This window comes from Saccopteryx leptura, chromosome 8, assembly GCF_036850995.1.
Source record: "Saccopteryx leptura isolate mSacLep1 chromosome 8, mSacLep1_pri_phased_curated, whole genome shotgun sequence".
NCBI classification, from domain to species: domain Eukaryota; kingdom Metazoa; phylum Chordata; class Mammalia; order Chiroptera; family Emballonuridae; genus Saccopteryx; species Saccopteryx leptura.
The window spans coordinates 51,076,968-51,091,731 of record NC_089510.1 but is presented as its reverse complement, the minus strand read 5'-3'; the positions used below and the strand labels follow the sequence as shown (position 1 = coordinate 51,091,731).

Here is a 14,764-nt window from a genome sequence, read left to right as displayed (position 1 = left end):
AACTCCTATCCTTTTTAAGCTATTTCAAAAAATCCTAGAGGAGGGAAGACTTCCAAACTCCTTTTATGAGGTGAGCATAATCCTCATTCCAAAACCAGGCAAAGACACTAAAAAGAAAGAAAACTATAGGCCAATATCCCTGATGAACTTAGATGCTAAAATTCTCAACAAAATATTAGCAAACTGGATCCAGCAATATATGAAAAAAATCATATATCATGATCAAGTGGGATTTAATCTGAAGAGGCAAGGCTGGTACAATATTCACAAATCAATCAATATGATTCATCACATAAACAAAAGGAAGGAGAAAAATCACATGATAATATCAAGAGACACAGGAAAAGCATTTTATAAAATCCAGCACCTATTTATGATCAAAACTCTCAGCAAAGTGAAAATAAAGGGAATATACTAAACATGATAAAGGCCATCTATAACAAACCCACAGCCAACATCATACTCAATGGGCAAAAATTAAAGCAATATCTCCTTAAGATCAGGAAAAAGGCAAGGGTGCCCCCTTTAACACTCTCATTCAACATAGTTCTGGAAGTCCTAGCCACAGCAATCAGACAAGAAGAAGAAATAAAAGGCATCTCCAAATTGTAAAGAAGAAATAAAACTATCATTATTTGCTGATGACATGATACTGTGCATAGAAAACCCTAAAGCAGGGGTCTCCAAACTTTTTACACAGGGGGCCAATTCACTGTCCCTCAGACCATTGGAGGGCCACCACATACAGTGCTCCTTTCACTGACCACAAATGAAAGAGGTGCCCCTTCCAGAAGTGCAGCGGGGGCCGGATAAATGGCCTCAGGGGGCCGCATGTGGCCCACAGGTTGTAGTTTGGGGATGCCTGCTAAAGTCTCAGTCAAAAAACTACTGGACCTAATAAATGAATTCAGCAAGGTGGCAGGATATAAAATTAATATTCAGAAATTAGAGGCATTTTTATACACCAAAAATTAACTGTCTGAAAGAGAAATTAAGAAAACAATCTCCTTCACTATAGCAACAAAAAAGTAATCAAGTACTTAGGAGTAAATTTAACCAAGGAGGTTAAAGACTTGTACTCGAAAAATTATAAAACATTGATAAAAAAAATCAAGGAAGATATAAACAAGTGGAAGCGTATACCATATTCATGGATAGGAATACTAAACATCATTAAAATGTCTATATTACCCAAAGCAATCTATAAATTCAATGCATTTCCTATTAAAATACCAATGGCATACTTCAAAGATATAGAACAAATATTCCAAAAATTTATATGGAACCAAAAAAGAACACAAATAGTCTCAGCAATTTTGAAAAAGAAGAATAAAGTGGGTAGTATCATACTTCTTGATATCAAGTTATACTACAAGGTCATTGTACTCAAAACAGCTTGGTACTGGTGTAAGAAAAGGCATATAGATCAATGGAACAGAACAGAGAACCCAGAAATAAACCTACACCTTTATGGACAATTGATATTTGACAAAGGAGGTAAGAGCATACAATGGAGACAAGACAGTCTTTTTAACAAATGATGTTGGGAAAATTGGACAGGTACTTGCAAAAAAATGAAACTAGAAAACCAACTTACACCATACACAAAAATAAAATCAAAATGGATAAAAGACTTAAATGTAAGTCATGAAACCATAATCATCTTGGAAGAAAACGTAGGCAGTAAATTCTCCGACATCTCTTGCAACAATATATGTGCTGATTTATCTCCACGGGCAAGTGAAATAAAGGTCAGGATGAACAAATGGGACTATATCTAACTAAAAATCTTTTGCACAGCTAAAGACAATATGAACAAAATAAAAAGACAAAGCACACAATGGGAGAACATATTCAACAATACGTCTGATAAAGGGTTAATAACCAAAATTTATAAAGAACTTGAATAGACACTTATCCAAAGAGGACATACAGATGGCCAATAGGCAGATGAAAAAATGTTCAACATTACTAATCATTAGAGAAATGCAAATTAAAACCATAATGAGTTACCACCTCACACCTATCAGAATGGTGCTCATTAACAAAACAACACATAATAAGTGCTGGTGTGGATGTGGAGAAAAGGAAACCCTCCTGCACTGCTGGTGGGAATGCAGACTGGTGCAGTCACTGTGGAAAACAGTATGGAGATTCCTCAAAAAATTAAAAATGAAACTGCCCTTTGACCCAGCTATCCCACTTTTAGGAATATATACTATGAATACCAAATCACTGATTCAAAAGAAGAAATGCACCCCCTTGTTTATTGCAGCATTGTTTACAATAGCCAAGATCTGGAAACAGCCCATCTGTCCATCAGTGGACGAGTGGATTAAAAAGCCATGGTAGATATACACAATGGAATACTATGCGGCCATGAAAAAGAAGGAAATCTTACATTTTGTGACAACATGGAGGGACCTGGAAACTATTATGCTAAGTGAAATAAGTCAGGCAGAGAAAGAAAAATATCATATGACCTCACTCATTTGAGGAATCTAATGAACAATGTGAACTAAGAAATGAAATAGAGGCAGAAGTGTGATCAAAGGGACCAGAGGGAAAGTGGTCAGAGGGAAAGGGGACGAGAGGGTGGGATCTGAGAAGGGAAGGAGATTAGTGAAATTATATATACATAACACAGAAAATCCTGGAGGGCAGAGGGGAGGGGGCCAGGGGGGTGTTGAGGGGAACACAGGGGTGGGGAGGGAGATATATTTGGTAGGACACATGAATCTGTGTAAACACAATAAATTAAAATCAATAAAATTTTTTTTTTTAAAGAGGAAGCTAGGGGCTTCCTGGCAGGAAACTAACAGAAGGAGGAAGAAGTCAAGAGAGACTTGGAAATTCTATATTTATAATGAGATCATTGGGGTCATTGTAATAAAAATCATATAACCTAGGACTGTTTGAGATAGACTTGACCTAGCTTCCATTTGCAAATGAAGAAAATGAAATCCAGAGAGATCAAAGGACAGTCTTAAAGTGACAGTCCAATTAGTACTGGGGATAGGTCTTGAACTTCTACTTTCTAACTCATAGTCCAGTGTTTCTTCAGTTTTATCATGAACAAGTTAATGTGGAAAAAGGAAAAGAAAAAAGAATAACTTTCAAATTTTATTTCACCAACAGAACTAAATTCAATTAGAGGAATATGTGCAGTGATGGCAAAGGAAGAGACCTAGTGGGAGAGAATAAGCTCTGACCAGACAAAAATGATAGAGGAGGGGGGAGGAAATGCTGTAGTCTCACTAGGAGAAAGAAAAAGGAGAAGTGTCAAGAGGACATCCTAAAGCATATCTGGCAATGAGTCCAGACCAATAAGAATGGGTCACAGGGTATAAGAACCAACACGAGAGATAAAAGTCATCTTCATGCCTGTCCACAGCTATTCTCAGTTTTGTGTCTACATTTGATTATCAAAGGGTGAATAATTTTATTAATTGAAACATTTACCAGACACTCTTTTAGGTGCTGTGGATAAAAATATAAATGGGACTTTATTCTCTTTTTAGAATAAAATATTAGATTTATACACAGATAATTATAGTAAGGTAGAATTTGGTAAATGTCATATGAGGGCAAAAAATAAGAAGTTCAAAGATTAGATTACTTCTGACTAGTATAGTGAAAGGTGAGGGGCAGAGAATATCCATAACACAGGTGGCATTCAAACTGTGCTTAAAGGATTTGGACAAGGGAGAATGAGGAGGAGGAAAATTCCGTGAAGTAGAAACAGTGCAAACAGACATGGAAAAGATATGCACTGACTATTGTTAGGGAAATCTTTGTAGTATTTAATTTTTTTCTAGTAAACAGTCTTGACAAGGAGTATGACAATTAGAACTGGAAGATCAGATAGGATGAGATTAGTAGACAATGGGTTAGTCAGCAGAAGATTTTAAGCAGAGTCGTAATGTGAACAGATTTCTTTTTAGAAAGATTAATTTGGCAGTAGTGTATAGGATATGGGAAGCAGTGATAATACTTTAGGTGCCAATTTCAATAGCCCAATTTGGAGGTAATGAAGCCCAAAACTCAAGCAGTAGCTATTAATGGAAGTGAGATTCACTGCTGAAGAGGGATATATGTGAGAGATATTATAGAAATATTCAATAGAATTGGTAGAATTTGATCATATTGAATGTGGGGGTATAGATTTGCTAAGTGAGATAAGAGAAACATCCAGGACATGAATGGCAATATGTCATTTAAATGCATACTGCAATTTGAGTGAGAGATTAAGATTACAGAGTTTAAGGAGCTATTAGCATATATAGCTAATACTTACACTAGGGTTTGCTGAAGAGAGTAAAAGATACACCCTGGGGAAATGCTTACATCCAGGACAGAGTGAAGTAAACAAAAGGCAGAAGAGGGGCCAAATAAGGAAGCATCCAAAAAAGTATGAGGAAGAAAATCAGAAAATGCAGTGTTAGAGAAGCCCAGGAAGTTTCGAGAGTATAGAGATGATAAACTGACTTAAATGTTAAAAGAAGTTCCAAGTGAATAAGAATCTAGAAAAGGCCACTGGAATTTGTTAACAAAGAGAGCACTATCAATGATCTTAAAGAGAGGAATTTCAATAGGATGAAAGAATGATTTATGCTATTTTTTATCATACTTACTGCAGTCTGCTGAGCTGCATTAACAGTAGTTGAATAAGAACAATGTGAAGCAGGTATTTGTGTCTTATTCATCTCTTTATCCCCCATGCATCTTTAAACAAATAGGTGTTTGATAAGCATTTATTGAATTAACTTCTATCAGATTAAATTGAATTGAATTGGGTTGGATTCTATTGTACTACATTAAATTATATACTTTGACCTATGTGGTGATAAGGAAGAAAAAGAAAGGTAACAGATATAGATGATTCTTTTTAAAATTTGGAGATCGGGGTAATAAGACAAAAAGGACAGCTTAAAAGAAGGGTTAACAATAGAGTTTTGTTTGTTTTGTTTAAAGCTATTGGAGATTTGCACCTGCTTCTAGGTATAGGAAAAGACTGTCTCTAAGGGAGAATTTGAAGTCAAGAGAGGGGAATATTGAGGGTACAGAAATCCTAGGAAGAATAATCTAGGTAATGGTGATACATATGTAAAAATTCATCAAACTGTATGTACACTTAAAACTTTTGGATTTTTGCACTTTATGTAAATTATACATCAATAAAAATAGGTTAAAAAATAAAAAGTATCTCAAAAAGAATTGAAATTGAGGGCATAAGTGGAGGTTGTTATGTTTCCTCTAAAATAGACAGGAAACTATTGTTTACCAAATCCCAGAACTATGCTTCAATTTTAATGGAAGTGATTTAAAAATTAAATAAATGTACTAGGATGTGAGTCTTTAATTCTGTAACTGAATAGAGACCATGGCTTATACTTTTTATTCTGCATAGAGTGTCAACCCCCTATTTGGATAGTACTGGTAACCAATACTACATAAATAGCAAACATGGATATCAGCCGCCTACCCAGAATCACCTTTCAATTAAACAAACAAAACTGTGTTTAGTACTTTATGTATAAATTGTAACTACATATAAAGTGCTGATTAAACACTTTAGAACAATGAATATACAAAGGCCAAAGTTAGAGATAAATCAGTGTTTACTAAAGAGAATTCTTTGGAACATTAGGTCCATTAGATACCCTGAAAAAATATTCTATGGTCAGACAAGTTTGGGCAACACTATGTGCCATTACCTTCTCTTCAAGATTACAGTGTATAATAGCATCTTAAGGGCTATAAGAAGTCATGCAGTAAAGAAACATGTTAAGCTGTGCTCAACTTAGCCTTTTCCAAACTTATTTCACCATGAGCTATTTATCTTCCCATAGAACACTCATTATATCCTATACAACTAATTTTCAACAGAATGTACTTTGACAAATGCTAATTTAGATAAACCCATAGATGACTACTCCATAGAAAATAACTGGGTAATAAATCTAGGATCCATCTCTAACCTGTAAGGGACAACTATAACACCATCCTCTAAATGTCTCTTGGTGCTATTTTCAGAGATTTTTTTTCTTTTAATTAAAATTTCTTTTTCTAAATTGAATTTATTGGGGTGACACTGGTTAATATAATTATACAGATTTCAGGTGCCCAATTCTACAACACATCTCTGTACTCTATATTGTGTGCTCACCTCCTCAGGGACTTAAAAGTAACTGAACTAAATAAATAGACCATTAGTCTAATTCATAAAAATATTTATATTCTTAAGAAGAAAATTACAGAAAGAGGTTAGAGAAGAGAAAAGGAGTTGGTAAAAGAACTAAGAAGAGGGACTCGTAAGAAGATACTAAAAGATTTGGAATGATTCAATATGGAGAAGAGATGCAAAGCATATCAAATAATTATACTGAGGTCTCTAAAATTATTTAAATTTTCTGGTGGGTAGTAAGCTTTATTTCTCCTGAGAGCAGAACAAGAATTGGTCTTAAACCACAGGTTAGAATATTAAAATCAGATTTAAGAAGAAAACAAAACAACTCCTGATTGAAAAGGATAAAAATATTGGGGAAAAAAACCCTGATAATGATGAGAAATAGCTTTTCTATGTTGTCTGTCTTAGAAAGATTCTATTTGTCATGGATGACATAGTATGTTCTTGCATGGGAGAAGAAGCTCTAAGTGGTAACCTTTGCACAATTAATCTGTGAGGCTTCTGGAGATGAGATCTTCCATCTTCCTTACTTGAATTTTCCCAACCATGAGTCAGCAATGGTTGCTCCCAGGATGGGAGTGAAATAACAGAGGCTGCTGAAGGCATGGTATACAGATGTAGAGGTGTCTTCATTCCAGTGCAGGAAATACAGAAAATACAGGGTCAGCACAGCTGAGGTGAAAAAAAAGGGAGGAAAAATAAGATAGATTCATTAAAGTGACTTATGGAAGATAAATACATTTGATCTCTGATCTTTGAAGGTGACCTTGACCTTCAACACTCCTATCAATGAAGTGACTGAGGAGTGACTGCCAGGCAGTAGAAGCAGGGTGGATAGGAGTTATAAATGGGGTGATGCTGCTCAGTGTACAAATGCAATACTACTCCCTTTAGTCTATGTGCACACAGAGCACCTTAGGCCAATCATAAAGATAATAATGGTACATCCAATTCCCTTCTTTCTCCTTCTCAGCAACAATATAGTTCATAGAACTGAGGAACAGATCTGAAGAATGGAATTCAGATGGTGAGCATTTTCCCATTTACATTCTCACAGACTGTGTTTTGGTTTCTATTAGAGCTTTCCATTCTTGGCCTGTATAAGTTTCTAGCTAAAACCCTATGAGGCATTTATTGGAAGTCCTAGCCAAAGGAAAGGACCAATTTGGATGAAGACAGAAAGAGTAGATAAGGGAAATAAAAGCATACAAGAAAACCAGACATTACAAACATGGAGTGAGGGTAAGTGTGGAAGAGGAAGACTCTGAGACACAAAATTACCTTTCATTCCATAATAGGAAAAACGTTCACAGAATTCATTCACCACAATGAAGACAATGCTCAGTGGATAGTTGGAGCCACATATTTTCTATGAAGCAGAAAAAAAAAAAACGGTTCAAACATGAGCTTTTTCCTCCTATTTAAACCACTGGACTGTTTCACAGCAGAAAAATTTATTTTAAGTCACCATGATAAGTAATGTAAAGCAATGATGCCTACTCTTCATAAAACAGCCATTACCTACTACTAAAAGTACTCACATTGCTGATTTAGGAGTGCTAGGAACTATTCTGAGTATTACTTGTTTCTCATTCATTTGGCATGAAACTGCTGACAAATTTCTTGATCCTAGACATTGGACCTGCTTATCTTACCACAACTACGAACTGAAAAGCCTGAGGCTCTGGGCAGAATAGTTGTTACTTATTTCTAGAAACAGAATGAAGTGGTGGCGTAGGGAGCATTTGATGTCCAAGCAGTTACAGTTAGATGTCAGTAACCTGTTTAGCTCCAATGTGCAAACTAACCTCCCTTGTCCCCACCTGCCCTGTTCACCCTGCAAGGAATTCTGTCAATATGATGGCTTCCCACTCAGAGGCTGCTGAAGCCGGGCGCACACCACAACATAGACTCCCAAAGGTAAGCTGATTGATCACCTTGATCTTGGACAAAGAGTTCTTAAATCTTATAAAATTAAATGTCCGTTCATCCTGCCTGATCAGACGGTGGCGCAGTGGATAGAGCATCGGATTGGGAGACAGAGGACCCAAGTTCGAGACCTGAGAATGCCAGCTTGAGTACGGGCTCATCTGGTTTGAGCAAGGCTCACCAGCTTGAGCCCAAGGTCGCTGGCTTGAGCAATGGGTCACTCAGACTGCTGTAGCTCCCCGGTCAAGCACATATGAGAGAGCAGTCAATGAACAACTAAGGTGCTGCAACAAAGAACTGATACTTCTTATCTCTCTCCCTTCCTGTCTGTCTGTCTCTATCTGTCCTCCTCTCTCTCTCTCTCTCACAAAAAAAAAAAAAAAAAAAAAAAAAATGTCCACTCATCCTGTGGAAGAGATTCAATGCTGTTTTTTTGTAATCCCATTAGACATTAAAAAGGACTATGCTAGTTCATGAACTATGTCAGTCATAATATAAGGAATGTCATCTTTTATTTCAAATCTCCACACATTATGATAGCCCAGAAATGTGGGGGAAGGGGATGGGAACAAAGATATCTGTCCTTGAGAGGGTCAAATCTTATTTCATAAAAAATGTATGTGTCTTTGTAAGCAGTCTTATATTGTTTGGGATCAGAAGAACTATAAATAAATAAATATTTTTTTTAATCTTTTACCCATATGGATATATATTAACAACCTTTCTAAATATTAATGTTAATGTACGCTGATAACTTGCTTGAAAGACACAATGAACTGGCTTCTTACCCTCCCAGCTCACAGCTTAAGAATTATTCAGGCTGAAGTTTTCTTAACACACTTTTACTAGCTATATAACATCGTCCCTGGCTGGGTTAATATCCTAATCCTGGTCATGTCACTACACCTGTCTTTATGCTTCAGTTCTGTTATCACAGAGAAATGAGAGTACTACCACCTCTTGGGCCATATTAAGAACTCAGTAAATATTGGCTATTATTACTGGATACTCTCCACTATAAAATTTTGATGTGAGGATAGAGTGAGATAATAAATTTGGAAGTGTTTTAACAAATATATAATAAAAGACACTATTGATACATCTTAGTTTCTTTATCCTGTCTCCCACTGTAAACTGGAACACATAGTGACAGAGAATGGATCTATTCTAAAACTTCCCTTCGTGTCCAGCCTAAGACTCTGCACACAGGGGGAACTAAGGGCTGAATTTTTATATTGGTAAAGAAAGAACAATCACACACAGTTCTCCAAACAGAAGTGCTTGCCAAGCTTCCCTGGACTTTCAAATTGCTTTCCCCCCCCCCTTCGCCCAGAGAAATTCAGAATATACATACAATTAAACATAGCAAAGTCCTGAATCTCAAATGAAAAACTTTGACTACCTCTTCCTGCTGCTTCCTCTCTTAAGTAAAGGGAACCTCAGTTTACATTTGATTTTCATGTTAATTCTAACTCCAAGAAAGAATAGTTTTTAATACCCTAGTACGACTCAGCCTGAAGCTCCAAGAGGCCAAGGGAAAGAACTAAAAGAGCTCAGCGTTCCTGTCAGAGGCAGCAGCGAATCTGGGGACTCACCGGAGGTGGCTTCTTGGGAAGGCTGGGAGGTCGAGGTGGTATCTCTTCGGTGGAAACAGGTGAAAAAAAAGTTTCCTTGGACTCATTTTTCTGGAAAGGATTCATAGCTGGCTCCTTACTCTCTCTCTCTCTTCAAACATTTGGCTTTGGTGAGCACTTGGGACAGCTGCCAGCCTACTGTGAAAAGGGGCACTGGGAGGGAGAGTGGGGGTGGCTTCAGCAACTAGGTTTAACCCTGTGCGTGTTGGCTTCAGCAACTGCCTGACCCAGAGCAAAACCCAAACCTATAGGAAAAGAAAGGGTTGGGTCTCAGAGACCACTTGGAGAAAATAATTATGTAAAAGATAAGTCATGGAGAAGTGAGAACACATCACAAAATGGGAAGGACAATGCTGGAGAATTGCAAAAGAATGCAAAAACAGTTCATACAATCCCTCAAGCATAGATTTAAACAGTGATTTTTGGATAACAATAGCTGCCATTTACTGAACACCAATTATGGGCAAGGTTGATATATATATGAATTACATACTGTATGTATTACCTATCTATTCTAATTTTTATTATTATGCTCATTTTATACGAATGAATGTCCAGAGGTTAAGTAATTTGTGCAAAGTCATGTGGCCAGTAGGTGGCAGAACTGGAATTTCACCATGACATCAAAATTGGGTATTAGCAAACTGAAATGCATTGGAGAGGAAAAGTCAACACATAATTGAATTTGGAAGTAGAAAAGATGTTGAATTTTGGTTTTCATAAAATATCCCATAAGCAATTAAAGAGGTGGGGCTAAAGACAATGAGAAAAGAGTTGGCGATGTACCTACAGGAATCATTCTTCTCCTTTGCTAAATTCAATCCCTGTGTTCGCATCACTTCCAGATAAATCCATCATTTAATAGATAATTTTTTTAAATGAGAGGAAGAGAGATAATGAGACAGACTCCCACATGCACGCCAACTGGGATTCACCTGGTATGAGGCTGATGCTCGAATCAACTGAGTTATTTTTAGCTCCTGAGGCTGACATGCTCAGACCAACCAGCCATCCTCAGCATGCAGGGCCGAAGCTCGAACCAACTGAGCCAATGGCTGTGGGAGGAGAAGAGGGGGAGAAAGGGGAAAGAAAGGGGTAGAGAAGCAGATAGTTGTTTCTCTTGTGTGCCCTGACTGCGAATCAAACCCAGGACATCCATATGTGAGGCCCACACTCTATCTACTGAACCAACCAGCCAGGGCAATAAATAAAATCTAATTTGAGCAAAAATTATGAACCAGTTACTTTCTAAATACTATTGCAAATATCATTTTCCTTATTTTTTAGTGGATGAACCCCCCAAATACTCTAGAATATATTTTAGTCCTTATCACAGGAAGAACAAGAACAGGCATGATGATGATAGATGAATTTTATATAGTATTGTTTTTGCTAAGTCAAAGAGGTAAAAGTAGAGAAGAGTAGGGTGCCCTTCTACATAGTTGTCAGTCAAAAAAAAAAGATTGGTTGGAGAGCTATAAAGAGAATGAGGAAACCAACAAAGTTGGAGAAGAAATTATTTTATGAGACTATGAGAGAGGACTTATAACTCTATCCCTTGCAAAATTCTTACATTACCTAGTTGAGTAATTTTTAAATTTTATTTTATTTTTATTTTTTGTATTTTTCTGAAGCTGGAAATGGGGAGAGACAGTCAGACAGACTCCCGCATGCGCCCGACCAGGATCCATCGGCATGCCCACCAGGGGGCGACGCTCTGCCCACCAGGGGGCAATGCTCTGCCCCTCCGGGGCGTCGCTCTGTTGCCACCAGAGGCACTCTAGCACCTGGGGCAGAGGCCAAGGAGCCATCCCCAGCTCCCGGGCTATCTTTGCTCCAATGGAGCCTCGCTGTGGGAGGGGAAGAGAGAGACAGAGAGGAAGGAGAGGGAGAGGGGTGGAGAAGCAGATGGGCGCTTCTCCTGTGTGCCCTGGACGGGAATCAAACCCGGGACTTCTGCACGCCAGGCAGACACTCTACCACTGAGCCAACCGGCCAGGGCCAAGTTGAGTAATTTATTGACAAAACCATAAAAGGGTGACCTTTCTTCTGTAAACTACTTCAGACTTTGACCATGTCTTCCCAGTTTCTTGTACATGTACCCCCGTGTCCCACAAACCTTTACATAAAGAATCCAGCTTCATTTCTGACTGTGGCATTAATAATTAAGCTGTAGTTATTCTTTCAGGGAGTATTTCTCTTTCTGGTCTGCTTAATGACCCTGGATGCAAAACAAATGAAATTACTAATCCAGTTAACCACTGGTGGCACAGATGCCTTGAAGGTCTAATTATGTCAGTGGTTCCCCTAGCCTTGTACTAGAATAGCATCACATCTAGCAGTGCAGACGAAATAGCACCTGCTTGTAGTGCACCAACTCATTTGTGCTTATAGGCACCCAAAATACCAAACATTAGAGCAGGGGTCCCCAAACTTTTTACACAGGGGGCCAGTTCACTGTCCCTCAGACCATTGGAGGGCTGGACTATAAAAAAACTATGAACAAATCCCTATGCACACTACACATATCTTATTTAAAAGAAAACAAAATGGGAATGAATACAATATTTAAAATAGAGAACAAGTAAATTTAAATCAACAAACTGACCAGTATTTCAATGAGAACTATGCTCCTCTCACTGACCACCAATGAAAGAGGTGCCCCTTCCGGGTGTGCGGCGGGGGCCGGATAAATGGCCTCAGGGGGCCGCATGCGACCTGCGGGCAGTAGTTTGGGGACCCCTGCATTAGAGTATTGACATTGGTTCTCTGATATTCATTTGTGTAGATGAAATTCGTCTTTTGACTATGACAACATAATGGTAGTATTCATAGAATCAAATAATTTCAGAGATGAAAGAAATCTTAATCTCGTTTTATGTAAACTAAACTACCCTGATGATGAGTCATTGTTAATTTATATGTATGTATTTGTATACAAACACATCTTCCCCTTGAAAATTCATCCAAGAACCTATTTTTAAATTAAATTTATTGGGGTAACATTGTTTAATAATATTATATAAATTTCAGGTGTACAACTTTATAATACAGTATCACAATATCCTATTGCAGGGTCGGGAACCTATGGCTCATGAGCCAGATGTGGTTCTTTTGATGACTGCATCTGGCTCGCAGACAAATGTTTAATAAAAAAAATAATGTTAAAAATATAAAACATTCTCATGTATTACAATCCATTCATTTCCTACTGCTCATGTTCATGGTTGCGGATGGCTGGAGCCAATCACAGCTGTCCTCTGGGACAACACCAAATTTTTATTGGATAATGCGTAACGTACACGGGTCATTGTATGGCTCTCATGGAATTACATTTTAAAATATGTGGCGTTCATGGCTCTCTCAGCCAAAAAGGTTCCCGACCCCTGCCCTATTGTGTTCAGCATTGAAAGTCTAGTCTCCTTCCCACCTTGACCTCCTGTACCCTCTTCATTCTTCTCCAGCCTCCTTCCCCTCTGACTACTACCATTCTGTTGTCTGTATTCATGAATTTTTGTTTTGTTTGCTTATTGCTTTTTGTGTTATACCCACATATGAGTGAAACCATACAATCTTTGTGCTTTTCCATTGTATTTTATTTAGCTTAATAATCTCAAGATCTATCCATGTTGTTAAATAGCAATGTTTCATCTTTTTCATGGCTGAGTAGTATTCCATTGTCTATATGTACAGCTCTATCCAATCATCTATCAAAACACAATTAGGTTGTCTCCATGTCTTGGCTATTGTAAATAATGCTGCAATGAACATAGATCTTTACAAATAAGTGTTTTCAAATTTTCTCCTCTCCAACACTTTTTTGTATTGATAATAGTCATTCTAACAGGTGTGAATTGATATATTAGTAAGGTTTTGATTTGCATTTCCCTTACTAGTGATGTTGAGCATTTTTTCATATATAATGTTGGCCATGTGTATGTCTTCTTGGGAAAAGTGTTCAGGTCCTCTGCCTATTCCTTTAATCAGATTGTTTTTGTGTGTGTGTTTGATTGCTGATGAGTTCTTTATATATTTTGGATATTAGCCCATTATTGGTAGTATTATTTGCAAATATCTTCCCCCATTTCGTTGTTGCCATTTTGTTTTATTGATGGTTTCTTTTGCTATGCAGAAGTTCTTTGGTTTGATGTAGTCCTATTCATTTACTTTTGCTTTTACTTCCCTTGCCTTTAGGGTCAATATCACAAAAACCCCTGAGACCAAAGTCCCTAAATTTAGTGCCTATGTTTTTTTCTATGCATTTTATGTTTCAGGTCTCATATTCCAGTCTTTAATTCACTTAATTTTTAAAAAAAAATTTTTTTTTTTTACAGGGACAGAGAGAGAGTCAGAGAGAGGGATAGATAGGAACAGACAGACAGGAACGGACAGAGATGAGAAGCATCAATCATCAGTTTTTCGTTGGGACTCCTTAGTTGTTCATTGATTGCTTTCTCATATGTGCTTTGACTGCAGGCCTTCAGCAGACCTAGTAATCCCCTGCTCGAGCCAGCGACCTTGGGTCCAAGCTGGTGAGCTTTTTTTTTTTTTTTTTTTTTTTTTTGGCTCAAGCCAGATGAGCCCGCACTCAAGCTGGCAACCTCGGGGTCTCGAACCTGGGTCCTTCCGCATCCCAGTCCGACGCTCTATTCACTGCGCCACCACCTGGTCAGGCTCACTTAATTTTTGTGTATGATATCAGATGACAGTCTGGTTTCATTCTTTAGTATGTGGTTTCCAAGTTTTCCCTTCATTTATTGAAGAAACTTTCCTTTCTTCATTGTATATTCTTGCCTCCTTTGTTAAAAATTAGTTGCCATATATGTGTGGATTAATTTCTGGGATCTGAATTCTATTCCATTGGTCTGCATATCTGTTTTTCTGTCAATATAATACTGTTTTGATTACTATAGATTTGCAGTATAAAGTTAGGGAGTGTGATACCTCCTGCTTTAAGAACTTGTGTTTTTAATGAGCACCTCTGATGATTCTTATGACATGGATTTAAAGA

General features: G+C 37.6%; 1 protein-coding gene across 4 annotated transcripts in view; it reads right to left on the bottom strand.

The window, feature by feature from the left end:
* Positions 1-9,878, bottom strand: part of SLC15A2 (solute carrier family 15 member 2) — a 58,118-nt gene extending 48,240 nt beyond the window's left edge. The window contains exons 1-3 of one of the 4 annotated variants that reach the window (XM_066347279.1): positions 9,715-9,878; positions 7,472-7,559; positions 6,721-6,862 (exon numbers count right to left, since the gene is read on the bottom strand). In XM_066347279.1, coding sequence (XP_066203376.1) covers positions 6,721-6,862; positions 7,472-7,559; positions 9,715-9,819 — 335 coding nt within the window. In that variant the 5' untranslated portion in view covers positions 9,820-9,878. The remainder of the gene's footprint in view (positions 1-6,720; positions 6,863-7,471; positions 7,560-9,714) is intronic. The other 3 variants (XM_066347278.1, XM_066347277.1, XM_066347280.1) reach the window with 3 other exon arrangements.
* Between the last annotated feature and the right edge of the window lie 4,886 nt (positions 9,879-14,764).